Source organism: Carcharodon carcharias, chromosome 18 (genome assembly GCF_017639515.1).
Source record: "Carcharodon carcharias isolate sCarCar2 chromosome 18, sCarCar2.pri, whole genome shotgun sequence".
Lineage (NCBI taxonomy): Eukaryota > Metazoa > Chordata > Chondrichthyes > Lamniformes > Lamnidae > Carcharodon > Carcharodon carcharias.
The window spans coordinates 74,607,822-74,623,613 of NC_054484.1; the positions used below are offsets into that span (position 1 = coordinate 74,607,822).

The following is a 15,792-nucleotide window of genomic DNA, read 5'->3' on the forward strand; positions in this document are numbered from 1 at the left end:
CCTATTAAAATAAAACTTAAATGCTTGAAAGAAGCTTTTCATTAGCATAGAAAAAATCATTAACAACTTACAGACTGTGCAGATAATTTATTCCAACCTAATCATGTGTTGTGGAATGCTCAGCAGATTTGGAAATGTTAGTACTGATGTACGTGCATGTTAAAAATTACATATTAAAAACAGTATTGTTGAGATCTCTTTAGGTGTGCTCATACTACTGGAAGGCTGGTCAGCAAACCATTGGAAGGTTTCTGCTCATCTGAATTCTGCAATGAGGCATTCAAAACATGAAGAGAAATAACATGAACAGGATTTCCTAGAACCTGTAACCATAATTGTCAAACTGAAATGATTTGGATTCACTAAGGGTGCACAGTAGAGTCTGCATTCTTTTTACTCTTCTAGCTTCCATCAGAAACTTCTTACATCGTTCCTTGGCAGCCAACTGCTCTGCCCGTTTCTCAGCTTTCTTTCTTTTTAGCCACCTGCGAAGAGAAAGAAAAACTACTGAATCAAACTCTTACTGAATTAAACAGAATGAAAGTACATATGCTCCTACCTCTTCTATTAGTGCCTTTACTATTTTTTATATTTAAACATAGACTATCATTGGTACTTCATCATGTCTGAAAATTTTCTCAAAGCACTTCACACAATTTAATTTTGAAGTGCAGAAGCTGCAGCAATCAATTACCATGTGCCAAGATCCCCAAAACAGGAATAAGATAAATGATCAGTTAATGTCTTTGATTGTTGGTTGAGGGATGATGTTTTGTCAGTACACCAGGAAAACTCCCTGCTCTTCTTTGAAACGTGTCATGTAATTTTTAGCATCCACCTGAACAAACAGATACACGAGGGCCTTGGGTTAACATCTCCTTTAAAAGGGAGATGTTATATTATATTAGACATAAAATGGGTACCAAATGAGCTGATATAACTTTTCACAGCACAAACCCCTAATTCTCTTCTAAAGCATCAATATCAATAACACACATTTACTTATGTCATGAATTGTTTTTTCTGCAGAGATCTGCATAATTAAAATTATGTGATAATGCAGTAGAATTGACAGCACAATGCACAATGGCCTGTTGCTGCAGATTCACGTATTTAAAAAGACTCTGGGTTAACAATTGCAACTATAAATCAAAGGATTTTTGTCTATTCTTGGTGCCGCTCATACTTTACAATTGAATTAATTATATGTTTTATATATATGCAAAACGCGTTCTTTACATATTTGCAAATGTCAAATGATACTGGTGATTCAAATGCAAGTTATAGCTACAACTGTAGCTATAAGCTGGTGTCCTGTTTCTTTACCAGTATATATACAATTAGCAGTTTGAGTCGCCAATCCAGATTTGTACGAAGTAGAATTAAAGATAGTATGGAAAGTAGTTATTAAACTTCCCTTACAGCTTAAATGCTTTTTCAGAATCTTCTCTTGTGTGGACTTTTGAGTTGTAATCTTGTTCTCTTTTTCTCATGGCTTCTATTTGCTGCTCTTTAATTTGCTGTTCCCGTTTCTTCTTTAGCCAGAGATTGAAGGCTTCATTTGGATCTCGATGTTCCTTTAAAACAAAAATAAGCAGCTTTCACTAGCATTTATAAATTAAAAAAAAACTCAATTTCATTCTGTGCTAATTCAATTGTAATAATTACAATTACAAATGTGTAATAACCACATTAATATGTGGTTCTAAATGGTGCGTTTCTTCCCATTTTCTGCTTTAATTCCTCGCTAGGGTACTCTCAATAAACATTTTTTCCCAGGCCTCAGGTGCGCACAGGCAACAAAAAAACTGCATGAAATTGACCATGACTGACAGCACCTTGATTTTCCCTCCCATCTGATGCTGTGTCTCACTTCATTCTGATATTTTCCCAACGGCGAGAGGTGAGTTTGAAAGACCATCAAGTAGGGTATCATGGAGTAGAATTTTTAGCCCACCCAAGGCTGTATTACAGGTTATTAGTACATCACAACACATTGTAAACTGCTGTCAGTGTTGCATTTAGAGTAAAGCAAGAGTCATATATAAACTACAGCTTTGTACTTACTTTGCTGCTATCATTGGCAGCATGGGGGGAATGGCCATTGTGTATCCAGGCAATTACTGAAGAAATTCCCTTCTTTTTCTCTTTCTAATTTATTTCAAACAATCAAGATTCTTATTTCTTTTGAAACCTAAGTATTTTTTAATGTAATAGCTGTGGCATAGCATCCAAGTTAGTCCACTTTATTGACTATCACTTGAAAGTAAACCAAGAAAACTTATACATGGTGTTCAAAATTAATTAGTGCTCTAAGCTGGCTCATAGGTAGCAATGAACCAGCCCAAAATTAGCCAATATATGCATCCTCAAATGCATCCATCATTTGAACAATTGCAGCTAAATGATCAAATGCAGTTTCAGTGCACTATTTCATTAAGTATTTTGATGAGAAGATGCACTTTGCACTTGTACAAATATAATTAGGATTAAGGTACCCTTGTTTAGCCGACTATACTAAAAGCTTTAATGGCTACGAAATGTTAAGTTAATTCCCATAAAGTTAACTGATAAGTTAACTGTATAAGTTTTCTTGGTCTATTTTCAAGTGATGGTCAATAAAGTGGACTAACTTGGATGCTATGCCACAGCTATTACATTAAAAAATACTTAGGTTTCAAAAGAGATAAGAATCTTGATTTATCGACCTGTAATTAATATTCCAGGAGGGCTGGTGGCACAGTGGTAGCTTCCCTAATCGTGGGCCAGAAGCTCCGGGTTCAAGTCTGACTCTGGGATTTAGTGACCACACAAGGTGCTTTTATGTCATGGCCAAACAGGTTGATTATCAACCTGCAAATCTTTCCAATATACCTAAGGCAGGCGGTAAGAGTGGGAGAATCTCCTAGTCAGCCTGAACCTGCAGAAGGCAAAGACAAATCACTGCAGTACCTTGCCAAGTATAACCATGGACCAACAAATGGTTGTCTATGATCACCAACGCCCTCTTAGGGCATGGTACCTGATGGGAACGAAAGAATTAATAGCCCAGAATGATTTGATTTAATTTGGACATGGTATCTTAAATTATGCAGCACACCTTTGCCACTCAGATTTTGATATTACACAGCAAATCATGCTGTGAAATTACCTCATCTATTCAATTTTTGTCAAACGCATTCAGATATGTTAGTTCACTTCCAATTTTGTATGCTAGTTTCCTATATTGTATTCATCTATTACTTTGCCATACCATTTATACAGTATTCAAACCAAACCACTCACATCATAACAACTATTATTTAGTATACACCAAATGACACAACTCTGATCCTAGAAGCTGTTCCAAGCTTGGAGTGATTAGTTTGTTACATTTCCTACAACAACAGACACTTTTACTTCTACATTTTATATATTTATATACTTTACTCTTAACGTAGCAAAATGGCCCAATGCACTTCACAGGAGAAAAATCTGACACTGAGCCGCATATGTAGATATCAGGCCAGGTGAGCCAAGGTTTGGTCAATGAGATAGGTTTTAAAGAGTACTTAAAAAGAGGAGAGAGTTAGCAAGGCAAAGAGCTTTTAGTAAGGAATTCCAGAACTTAGGGCTGGGTTTTCATCCTCGAGCTGTTGGTTTTCATTGTTACCTAGTTAATTTACTGAATGTCTCTACTATTAATGAAATTATCTTGGCCACTCTCACTTAAATGGAGTTAAGTGCAAGTCAGATATTATATACACTTCGTGTTCTTTCAATTCTGGCCTCTTGTGCACCCCCAATTTCTTTTGTACCTCCATTTGCAGCTATGGCTTCGATGCTTAGGCCCCAAGCTCTAGAATTTCCTCCTTAACACTCTGCCTTGCTAACTCTTTCTCATTTTTTAAAACACTCCTTAAGATCATCTTGGCCTTCTGCTCTCTTCCAATGAAGCTGAATGGAATCTTAAAGAACAGCACCTCATCTTCTAATTAGGCACTTTTACAGCCTTTCAAATTCAACAGAGTTCAACAATTTCAGATCATAACCAATGTATTAATTTTTTGGACAGCAACTGTTAGTAATAATTCTGTTATTGACATTTTCACCTTCTCTAAGCCCATCTTTTTTTTCTTTATTTGTCCCATTACCTGTTGCCTTGCATCATTGACCCTTTTGTTATTTAATCTCTCCTGCCTTCCAACTTATCACGGAACTTGTCTTTTTTCCTTTCCCTCCCCTCTTTCCCTGCCCACTGTACTTGTTTAAAAACACATTACATCTCTAACTTTCCATGTCCTGAAACTATAGTTTTGTTTTTCTCTCCACAAATGCTGCTTGATGTGCTGAGTATTTACAGCATTTTCTGCTTTTATTATACAAAATTGTAAGGTTTAGTTAAATTATGAAGAGCTACACTGCTATGCTGTGGATGGTGTATACTTAGATAATCAGATTAAACTATAATGAAAGACAAATCTTAAATTGCAGTTTTCTTTTTCCTACACAAATCTTCCTTTTTGAACTAAAATAATATTTGTTAAAAATTATTTGACAAAAATCCAATACTGGTCACATGTGGGTCAGTTTGCCTTTTTGCCCGAAATGGATGTATTTTTATGGCACAGCCGATGGTAAATGTTGAGTTGTTCAAATCCTAGAGGGAAACTTGAAACAACTGCCACAACTTATTCGCAATTTGCATAAATTTCAAGATGCATGCCTTGAATTCAGTAGTAAAAGACACCAAGTCTTAAATGTTTAATCCAGTTTCGTAAAAACCTATATTAATAGAAATTACTTTAAATACATTCATAGATCTTGTCACGACTCACTGGGGATAGTGCGCTGCACTATCAAGCCCCACTGTTCAAGCCACGACAAATGTGAAAAGTTTGATCAAACCACCAGATTGCCCCAATTTATCTAACTGTTTAATTTAGATTAACAGAATACTAGCATAGCACCAGGTTTATAAACTTAATGGGCAGAATTTTACAAGTCGGCAAGTGGGGGCAGGGCCTGCTTGCTGACGTGTAAAATGACGCGTGGTGACATTGGGGGGGCACTCGATTTAAATTTTCAGGAAGGCGGGAGCGCAGCAAAATCAACTACGTGCCTGACAACTTGTCAATGGCCAATTGAGGCCATTGACAGGGTTAATTAAGTAATTAAAGGACCTGGCCATCCAACCTTAAGGTTGGCGGGCAGGCCAGGAGCCCCAGCAGGAAGTAGAAAAAACATGAAACCTCATCCACGGGGCGGGATGAGGTTTCATGTAGGCTTTAAAAGATTTTAATAAAGATTTTGTAAAAATTATGGACATGTCCCAACTCATGTGACATTGTCACATGAGGGGACATGTAAGGGAAATTTTATTTTTCTATTTTTATCTTTTTTATATGTATAGCTGATCTCCCTGAGGCTAAGTGCAGCCTCAGGGAGATGAGTGCACTCTTTTGTGCAGATGCACGAAAGAGCGCACTCTCAATTTTGGGAATCCCCCCTCCAATCCACACAGGGAGCGCATAGCGCTTCTGTACAGACGTCACGCTGGGTGGGCCTTAAGTGGCCCGTCCACAAAAAATGGCGCCATGCCTCCGATCGGGGGCGCCAATCAGAAGCACCCCCATATGCGCCCACCCATCAACTTCCCCCCGGCAGGGGAAAATTCAGCCCAATAAGTAAATAACTGTTTATTGAACAAATTGTCGTTAGCCAGTGGCAAAAGAAAGAACTATAAACTGATAATTTCTAACTCTATAACCTAAACAGTACACCTTCTTAAATCCCAAACACACAATTACAAGACGCATAAGATACACAAAACATGGATTTAAGGGTTGGATAAAACAGTTCAATAGCACTAATTCCAGAGTACAGGATTCGATGGGCTGATTTTGATTGATGTCTTCCAAATTCTTTTGAGTTCCTTGTTGATGACACAAGGTGATCTTCCAGCACTTTCAGTATTGAGTTCACTGGTTGAGCACTTGCCTTTCAATGTCTCTAACGATGATTTTCCCCTTTGCCTCCTGACAGGGGTTTTCAGAGAGAGAGCAGGTTGTAGAGATATGAGGAGAAAAAGCCAGCTAGCTATTATTGTGGAATTACTGGTAGCTTACACACACACAGGAGAGAGGGGTTTTAGGTTTTGTTCTTTCCAGGCTAGGAACTATTTTAGCTGCACTGCCCTCACACAAAACCTGGTCATCTGATCAGGAGCCAATTAAAACGTTATTCCCAGGCAGCTCCCTTGGTCCAGAAATCCTGTCCAGCACCATCCTGTCTTTCAAGGCACACTCTGTTCCAGGACTTGTATACATGCATTGTATACATCTCTTATCCTGTTCCAGTGGACATGTCTTTCAAACTAGCCATTGTAATTTTAATCAACAGTCCAACAGAAATAAAAAGGTACGCACCTTACAATCCACAAATTACTACTATGATAACTTCTAAATCCCCTACTTAATATGACTCCCAGTTATACTTTCATAAAGGCAACAGTAAGACACATAAATTTCAGAATCCTTTATTTCTACTTCTTTCTCATTACCTACTATCACTAACACCATCTTTTGGTCCTCTTCTCTGTTAAAGTACTTATTAAGCATATTTACGTGACACACCATTTGCTTCTTCTATCTGGCGTATTTATTAAATGATTTACTTCACTCCATTTTTTTTCAATCCTGTAAGGCAGAACTAAACCTTGCCTTTAATGAGTCATCCAGTACTGGTAACAGAACCAGCACTTTCTCTCCAGCAACAAAATTCTGAGCTGCAGCTCCTGTATGCCTTCAGTTTCATCATTTGCTATGATATCTTTAAATGTTCCTTTCCAACTCACATGCTCTGTCCAATCTCTCTCTGTGAAGTTTGATATGTAATCAAGGAGAGTAGTTTCTGAATTTTGACTTCCAATTTCTCATAAATCAATTTCAATGATCCCCTTACCTCATGACCTTAGACTAGTTCAAAAGAACTAAAACCAATAGATGCGTTAGGAGCATCCCTAATAGCAAGTAACAAGAATGGAATTCCTCTACCCCAATCCTGTGGATAATCCTAACTCTACACTGTCATCCTAGTTTTTATAGTTTCATGCCATCTTTCCAAAGGCCCTTGTGACTCAGAATGATAAGCTGTTGATTTAAACTCTTTTATTCCCAAACTGTTCATTACTTCCTTAAACAGCTGTAACATAAAATTTGAACCCCGATCTGATTATATTTCCTTAGGTAAATCATATTTTGTGAAAAAATTAGTTATCTTTTCCACAATCTTCTTTGTTGTAATGTTTTCCAAAGACATTGCTTTAGGAAACCTGGTAAACACATCCATTATTGTCAGTAGGTACTGATTTCCACTTTTAGTCTTAAGGAGAGGCCCTACACAATCAACCATCTCCCAAGTAAAAGGTTCTTCAAATGCTGGTATCGGAATTAAAGGTGCTGGTTTAATCAGTGTTTGTGCTTTCCCTATCACTTGACACATGTGGCATGTTCTACAGAATTTGACTACATCCCTATCAAATCCAGGCCAATAAACATGTTTTTGTATCTTCACCTGTGTCTTTCTAATTCCTGAATGTCCCCCCACTGGAATTTCATGAGCTATGCTCAGAATCTGATTTCTATATCCAAATGGTATTACAATCTGATGTACCTCCCTCCAACTTTTATTTGCTGAAACATGAGAAGGCCTCTCTTTTCTCATTAAACATTACCCTTAAGCTAATGACATTCTGAAATACATTTTGCCCCTGTTTCTAAGTAAACTGTCTGATATAAATGTTGTATTTGCAAATCCTTTTTCTGTAATTCCACCAACTACCTTGAGTTAAACACTTCAGCTGAATTGTTTTCCAGTCTTTCTTTCTGAACAATGTTATCAAACACCGTGTCAGCTAATTGGATTTCCACACCTTCTCCCTGCCTTTGAACTTCCTGTTCTTCTTGTTTCAATCTATGAGCCTGTGATCTTGTTATCACACAATCTGGAAACAATCCAGAATGCTTTTTCTGCAACACTGCTGTTGAGGACATCTCTACAGGTTGCTCAACTACCATAGGCATCACCCATATTTGTGATCCAGCCATATCATTACCCAAAATAAATTGAACTCCTGCAATGGGCATTTTTTCCACCACTCCAACAGTCACTCCAATGGTCACTTTGCCTGTTTTCCACTTACTCATTAAATTTATCTTCTACAAGGGAATAGGTTTAGCAACTTCATGAATCCCGCTTATTATCACCTGTTCTTGCAATACTTCCTCAGAACAACAAATATTCCACAACATTTAAGGATTGACTAGCCCCTGTGTCTCTTAAAATTTTAAGATTATTACCTACACATGGAAAGACTTTCCCTTCACACACAAAATCTTTAAACAATCTGCTCCTCAGAATTCTCTTGGGTAATTTGTGAACACATTCCCATTTCTTTACCTATCGCTGATTCTTCCTGTTTTATCTGCATACAAACCACTGGTTTTTCCTATGCCTAGTCCTCAGAACCCACAGTACTTTTACTTCTATAACTTTTCTGTACCCCTATAATTCCAACAGATTTTCCCTGCAATTTACAGCACACTGACTTTGTGTGTCCAACTTTATTACAATGAAAACATCTCAATTTTTGAATGTCGCTTCTACCCTCAGCACTTTCCTTTTTATTCTGAGAAAAAACTTACTGCAAATTTCCACCTACTCCTCTTCCCTAAGTACCCACCTTCCTTTCACCTTCCCACTTTCTATCCTTTTCCAATTTGAAAGGGTAACAGAAAAAAGGTTTGACTCTATGAACTAACTCATAATCATCAGCTATCTCTGCTGCTTACCATTTGAACCCTCTGTTCTTCCACATGAGTTCTCACTACCAAAGGAATTGAATCTTTAAATTCTTCCAAAAGAATTATTTCTCCAAGAGCTGCATATGCTGTCTCTATCTTTAATGCCTGTATCCACCATTCAAAATTACTTTGATTTACTCTTTCAAACGCAATATAAGTTGCCCAGGCTGTTTTCTCATTTTCCTAAATTTCTGCCTGTATGTCTTAGGAGCTAACTCATATGCACTCAAAATAGCCTTGCTTACCACATCATAATTCACCAACATTTCTTCTGACAGTGGAGCATAAACCTCATATGCTCTACCCACTAACCTGGATTGTAACAACGATGTCCAGTTTTCCTGTGGCCTTTTCATTTGTTTAGTTATCTTCTCAAATGAAACAAAGAATGCTTCAAATCTCTTTCCTCAAACATTGGAAGAGCTTGTACAAATTTAAACATTTCCCCATTCAGTTTTAAGTTAAAGGTTTTTTCATCATCAGAACTTTCCTCAGAATCTGATGTCTCCTTTTTAAAATCCAGATTTTTAAGCCGATATTCTCTGTCTCTTTCCTTCATTGTCTCTTCCATTGCTAACTTTTCCCTCTGGGAATCAAGTTTTTACGTTTCCATTTCTTTTTGAAATAATCTCTTTTTTTCCCTTTCTTTTTCTGCTGCTTCTAGTTCATTTCCAATTCTTTTTCTTTTTTATTTGCCTCCAATTCAAGTTTTCTCAGTTCCTTTGCTTGTTCAAATTCAAGCCTCTTCATTTCTAATTGAAGTCTCACTACCTCCAGCTGTGACTCACTGATGTCAGGTATCACTTCCAACTTTACATGTTGTGCTATAACTTCAATTATATCTGCTTTCTTAGCCCCTGCTAATTGCTTAACCCCAATTGTAATTTATCCGCCAATTTAAGTAACTTAACTTTAGTTACCTTTTGTGAACCGACCAAAGATATAACTTCAACTCCCAAACAAATTTGAGCAACTGCCAAAGCCATATTACAGTCTCACCTTTCTTCTAGATGGTAGCAGTCATGGGTTTTGAAGGTGCTTTATAAGGAGACTGGGTGAGTTTCTGCAGTGCACCTTGTAGATAGCACACATTGCTGTCACTGTTCGTTGGTGGTGGGGCAGTGAATGTTTGTGGATGGAGTGCCAATCAAGCAGGCTGCTTTGTCATGGATGGTGTCAAGCTTCCTGAGTGTTGTTGAAGCTGCACTCATCCAGGCAGGAGAGTATCCCATCATACTCCTGACTTGTGCCCTCGTAGATGGTGGACAGAATTCCGAGCCTCTGACCTGCTCTTGTAGCCATAGTATTTATGTGGTTAGTCCAGTTCAGTTTCTGATCAATGGTAATACCCAGGATGTTTGATAGCGGGGATTCAGCAATGATAATGCCATTGAATGTCAAGGGTCAATGGTTAGATTCTTTCTTGTTGGAGATGTTCATTGCTTGACACTTGTGTGGCACGAATGTTACTTGCATGAATATATTAAAATTCCCTCTCCCACAATTAACAAGTCAATTAAATTACACCTAAACAAAAATTTCTCATCTGAACATTAAGCAGAATTTTATTCCATTTCTGCTGTAGTAGAAAACAAAGTATGAGGCTTCTGTCCCCTTTGTTTCTTATTTGAAGCACTGTAAATTGGTATTGGTAACATATAATGGTGTGTTGGCATTGGTAGCGTTGTGTATTTTTTTGTGTCATAGTGGAGTGGGGTGGAATTTTACCTGAGTTTCCAAAGAAAATGACCTCTTTAACTCTCAGCAGGGTCTTGGACCATTTCTCCCAATGGGGGTATGATAAAGTGTAATAAAGTGATTGTCTTTATCCAAATCACAGATCACTTGGCTTTAAGATAGAGGTTTAAATATTTCTTAGATCTGTGTATGCAGTTTACTATATCACAAAATCTATCCATTGTAAATTACTGCTGTTTTTTAAGAAGTATTACAACCCAACCATTACAGCCATAAGCCTCATTATATATTGCAAATCTTTATAAATGGAGTACAACTGCTTAAAATATCTATTTTGAAAATTATTAAGGATTTTGAGAACAAAAGGTAGACATTTTTTTAAAAGAAAGGGCAGTGAAAAAAAGTAGGTAAACAAAATGGATACCATCCCTTTCACGAGTAAAGGTTAAGGTCACGATCGTAATCAGAGCCAGATTTTCCTGCAGTGTAACTTGGACTTAAGAGTTCAGAATAAGAAAGTTTCAGAATAAGTACAACATTTCTAACTACAGTACCTTACTATTCTTTCTTTCTAGTTCCTTTGCACATTGAATTCTCCTTTCTTCTTGGCGCTGCTGTTTCTTCTTCTGAAGCCAGACCCCAAAAGCTATCTTGTTCTCCTCTTTCTTCTGCACCTCTTCTTCAATTTTTCTTGCTCCTGCCTACACAACAAATTATATTTAACTAAGATATGACATTCATTCATCATCAATTGCCATAGAACCACTTTATCGAATCCGCCTTGGGGTTTATACATTTAATTTCTCCCTTCTCACCTACAGTAGTTTCTAGCATTGTACAATCTTTGAGAGATCACTAAATATTCACAGCCACCTTACTACAGATTTTTCTATCAAATTACAGTATTTTCAGAATTTGCTAACATTAGCTCAGTGACCATTTTTTAAACTAACAACTTACATGAAAGACCAAAGCACATAATCAAGGCCAATCACAAAAACATTAGGAGAGATAAATTAAGAGATAGTGTTGAAAATGAACTTTGAATTGCAAAGCCTAGGTGGTGGGAACAAAAGGAAGTCTCACAGAAGTAAGGAGTTCCAAGGTCAGTTCCATGGTTTTGAAGTCCAAGGGAATAATAAGTTTAAATAAAACAGTATTGTGTCTTGAAATGCCATTAAACTGTAGGGTCTGAGATGGATTTGCATTTCACTCTACCCAGTGACAAAGGAAAATTTGAATATTCATGTACAGAGTTCCAGCAGCTGGTTAAATTTTAATTGCAACAGTCAGCTAGAGTCTTATCACTAAAACACGGAGAATTAAGTTTAAAAACTGCCCAGCAGTAGTTTAATCTAATTTGATGCTGAGCTTAGAAACCTATTAATGTGAAGTAGTTTCAGAGTCCTTGGGCCAAAATCTTCGGGTCCTGACATCATCGTGTGTGTCCCAGCGTCACCGTGTGTTATTCAGATCCTCATTTCAGGTCGAAGGATGGGTCTGGTCACGCTGGCGCGGAACGCTCCAAGTAGTTAGACCGTGCCATACCACCTGTCCCTCGTGGGAAAATTTATGCAGAGAAACACCTTTGACCACAAGTCCGTCAGACGGTGACATCTTAGAGGCCCTGTGGGATGGTTCCCTGAGCAGACTGTCAAAGTCATTTGGCAGAATGCCTCATCCCCAGAACTTTCCAACAAGCACCAAGATGTAGCTTGGCTGGTGGTGAGAAAGGCCCTCCCCGTCAGATCCTTCCTACATGCCAGGAATCTCACCCCCTCGGCACGTTGCCCTCCAGGTGGCTGTGGTGGGGAAGAGACCGTTGTTCACCTCCTTGTAGATTGTGCCTTTGCAAAGAAGGTCTGGAGAGAGATGCAGTGGTTTCTGTCGAGGTTCATCCAGAGCAGTTCTGTGACACAGGACTCTGTGCTCCACGGGCTGTTCCCAGGGACACACACCGAGACAAACATCAACTGCAGCTGGAAGATCATCAACTCGGTGAAAGACGCTCTTTGATCTGCCCGAAACTTGTTGGTCTTCCAACGCACAGAGTTGTCCCCGACCGAGTGTTGCAGACTGGCACATTCCAAAAACCAGGGCTACGTGCTGAGGGACGCACTAAGGCTTGGGGCAGCTGCCGCAAAGGCGCAATGGAGAAGGGTCACTGCCTAAGACCTTTCTGCCACAGTGCACCAAGGGACTGGGAACTGTGTAGAGTCCCTTGGGCTGTACAGCTCAAAATGAATGTCTGCAAATGATTGTAATATTCATTGTTTGTACTGATGCACCTTTTGATACATGTTGTAAAAGTTGAACCTGATTGTACTTTTGTGATGGTGATTTTGAAATGGTTTGGAATGTGGTTGAAGATACTTTATGAATAAAGTGTATTTTTGCAGAAAAAAAAATCCTCATTTCAGGTCGAAAATGGATCGTGTCCGCAGGGATGCGATGTACAAGCCTCTAGATAAAGGGGGAAAAACCGTGCCCAACATCGCCCTCATACTGATGGCCACCTTTGTGTGCAGCTGCATCAAGCTGTGCGTAGACCCTCAGTACGCAAACACGAAGTGTCACTATGTGCTGAGGTTCTACCTTTCCCCGGTGTTACGAAGGATGGGTCTGGCCACGCTGTCACGGAACGCTCCAAGTAGTTGGACTTTGCCATACCACCTGTCCCTCGTGGAAATATTTATGCAGAGAAACACCTTTGACCACAAGATCAGGCAGTGGTCAGCACGTATCGTCTTAGAGGCCCTGTGGTGAAAGGAGAGAGTGGGTCCTGTGGGATGATCCCCTGAGCAGACTGTCATTTGGCAGAATGCCTCATCGCCAGAACTTTCCAACAAGCACCAAGACGTAGCTTGGCTGGTGGTGAGAAAGATCCTTCCTACATGCCAGGAGTCTCACCCCCACTGCACATTGCCCTTGAAGTGGCTATGGTGGGGACGAAACCGTTGTTCACCTCCTTGTGGATTGTGCCTTTGCAAAGAAGGTCTGGAGAGAGATGCAGTGGTTTCTGTTGAGGTTCATCCCGAGCAGTTCTGTGACACAGGACTCTGTGCTCTATGGGCTGTTCCCAGGGACACACACCGAGACAAACATCAACTGCAGCTGCAGCTGGAGGATCATCAACTCGGTGAAAGACGCTCTTTGGTCTGCCCGAAACTTGTTGGTCTTCCAGCGCAAAGAGTTGTCCCTGACTGAGTGTTGCAGACTGGCACATTCCAAAGTCCAGGACTATGTGCTGAGGGACGCATTAAAGCTTGGGGCAGCCGCCACAAAGGTGCAATGGGGAAAGGTCACTGTCTAAGACCTTTCTGCCACAGATACCGAGGGGCTGGGAACTGTTGAGAGCCCCTCGGGCTGTACAGCTCAAAATGAATGTATACAATGAATACTAATTGTATTATGATTGTATTGAAGCACCTCAGAGTACAACATGATGTATGTTGATAACTCCAATACCGTTGTCTAAATGTCTGCATTAACCATATTGAAATGATTGTAATATTCATTGATTGTATTGATGCACCTTGTGATACATGTGTAAAAGTTGAATCTGATTGTACTTTTGTGATTGTGATTTTGAAATGTTCTTCCAGATATTTTATGAATAAAGTATATTTTTCAAAAAAAAAACTTCAGATCCTCAGTTCACCATGGGGCTGGGAAAGATATAGACCCCTTGGGCTGTATGGCTCACAATGAATGTTTGCATTGAATACTAACTATTATAATTGTATTGAAGCACCTCTGAGTGCAACATGATGTATGTTGATAATCCCAATACCATTGTACTGTCTGACTGTCTGTAATGACCATATTGAAATGATTGTAATATTCATTGATTGTATTGAAGCACCTCGTGATCCATGTGTAAAAGTTGAATCTGATTGCAATTTTTGTGATGGCAATTTAGAAAGGTTTTGTAATGTTCTTTCACATATTTTATGAATAAATTATATTTTATGAATTAAAAAAATCCTCAGTTCGGCAGGCGCACACCGGAGTCGGCTGCGTGCCCGCCCAATTGTCAAAGGCCTATTAAGGCCATTTAAATTCCAATTGAAATAATTAACTGAGCTGCCCATCCAAGATTAAGGTTGGTGGGCAGGCGAAGAGCCCAGGCAGCCTTCGCATTTATCATGAAACCTCATCCACAGACGGGATGAGGTTTCATAAGGTTTTAAAACATTAATAAAAATTTTTAATAAAATTCATAGACATGTTCCAGCTCATGTGACACTGTCACATGAGGGGACATGTCTTTAAATTTTTTTTTCCTTTATTAAAATTTTTAAAAATCAAAGTTATCTCCCTGAGACAGTTCTGTGCCTCAGGAAGATCTCTGTGTTCTTTCACGCACATGCGCGAAAGAACTCAGGCCCCAACACAGCCTACTCCTTCCACCCGCACAGGTAGCGCTCAGTGCTTCCGGGTGCACGTCACACTGGGCAGGCCTTAATTGGCCAGCCCACGTAAAATGGCAGCGCGCAGCCAATCACAGGTGGTGATCGGCTGCGTGCCCACCCACGCCCGCTTCCGCCCAACCCCACTCAATGGGGAGAAAATTCTCTCCTTGGTTTCAGTGCACAGGACACCAGCATGACTTGGAAAATTTAACGTTATTTTAAGTTGATGCACGTTAGAAACCATACAAATTATCTCATGAGACTAGAGTTAGTATAGGTATATGAAACAGAAACAGCAGAAAAAATAGCTGTGTGGGACTTAGGAAAACAACAGTCAAAAATTCAAAGGAGCAATGACAATAGCAAATAGAAAACAGAGAAGGTCAAAAAAGTTCAGCCTACATGAGAGAAATATCAAATACTACATTTCTTCTTGTACCCTGTCTAGAAAGCACTGGCTACTGAAATGAGTGATCCATATTTGGAGTGGCCTTCCACATAGGGAGGCAAAAATCCTGAAATTATTTAAGAAACAGTGGACATGTAGATTTTTTTTATTCATTCATGGGATGTGGGCGTCGCTGGTTAGGCCAGTATTTATATTAACTCTAGTCTCATGAGATAATTTTTGTATGGTTTCCAAGTCATTACAGCCAATCTCTAATTGCCCTTGTTCAGAGGGCATTTAAGAGTCAACCACATTGCTGTTGGTCTGGTGTCACATGTAGGTCAGACCAGGTAAGGATGGCAGATTTTCTTCCCTAAAGGACATTTACTTTAATAGATATGATCTAAGGTTGATTGAATGGGCTTCTTCATGTTTATTTATTTCAATC

At 39.2% G+C, this 15,792-nt stretch overlaps 1 protein-coding gene across 1 annotated transcript in view; it reads right to left on the reverse strand.

The window, feature by feature from the left end:
* Positions 1 to 316: 316 nt before the first annotated feature.
* The window catches only part of ccdc181 (coiled-coil domain containing 181), a 32,282-nt gene continuing 16,806 nt past the window's right edge, over positions 317 to 15,792 (reverse strand). The window contains exons 4-7 of the mRNA XM_041211900.1: positions 11,101 to 11,242; positions 6,264 to 6,271; positions 1,423 to 1,577; positions 317 to 485 (exon numbers count right to left, since the gene is read on the reverse strand). Coding sequence (XP_041067834.1) covers positions 317 to 485; positions 1,423 to 1,577; positions 6,264 to 6,271; positions 11,101 to 11,242 — 474 coding nt within the window. The remainder of the gene's footprint in view (positions 486 to 1,422; positions 1,578 to 6,263; positions 6,272 to 11,100; positions 11,243 to 15,792) is intronic.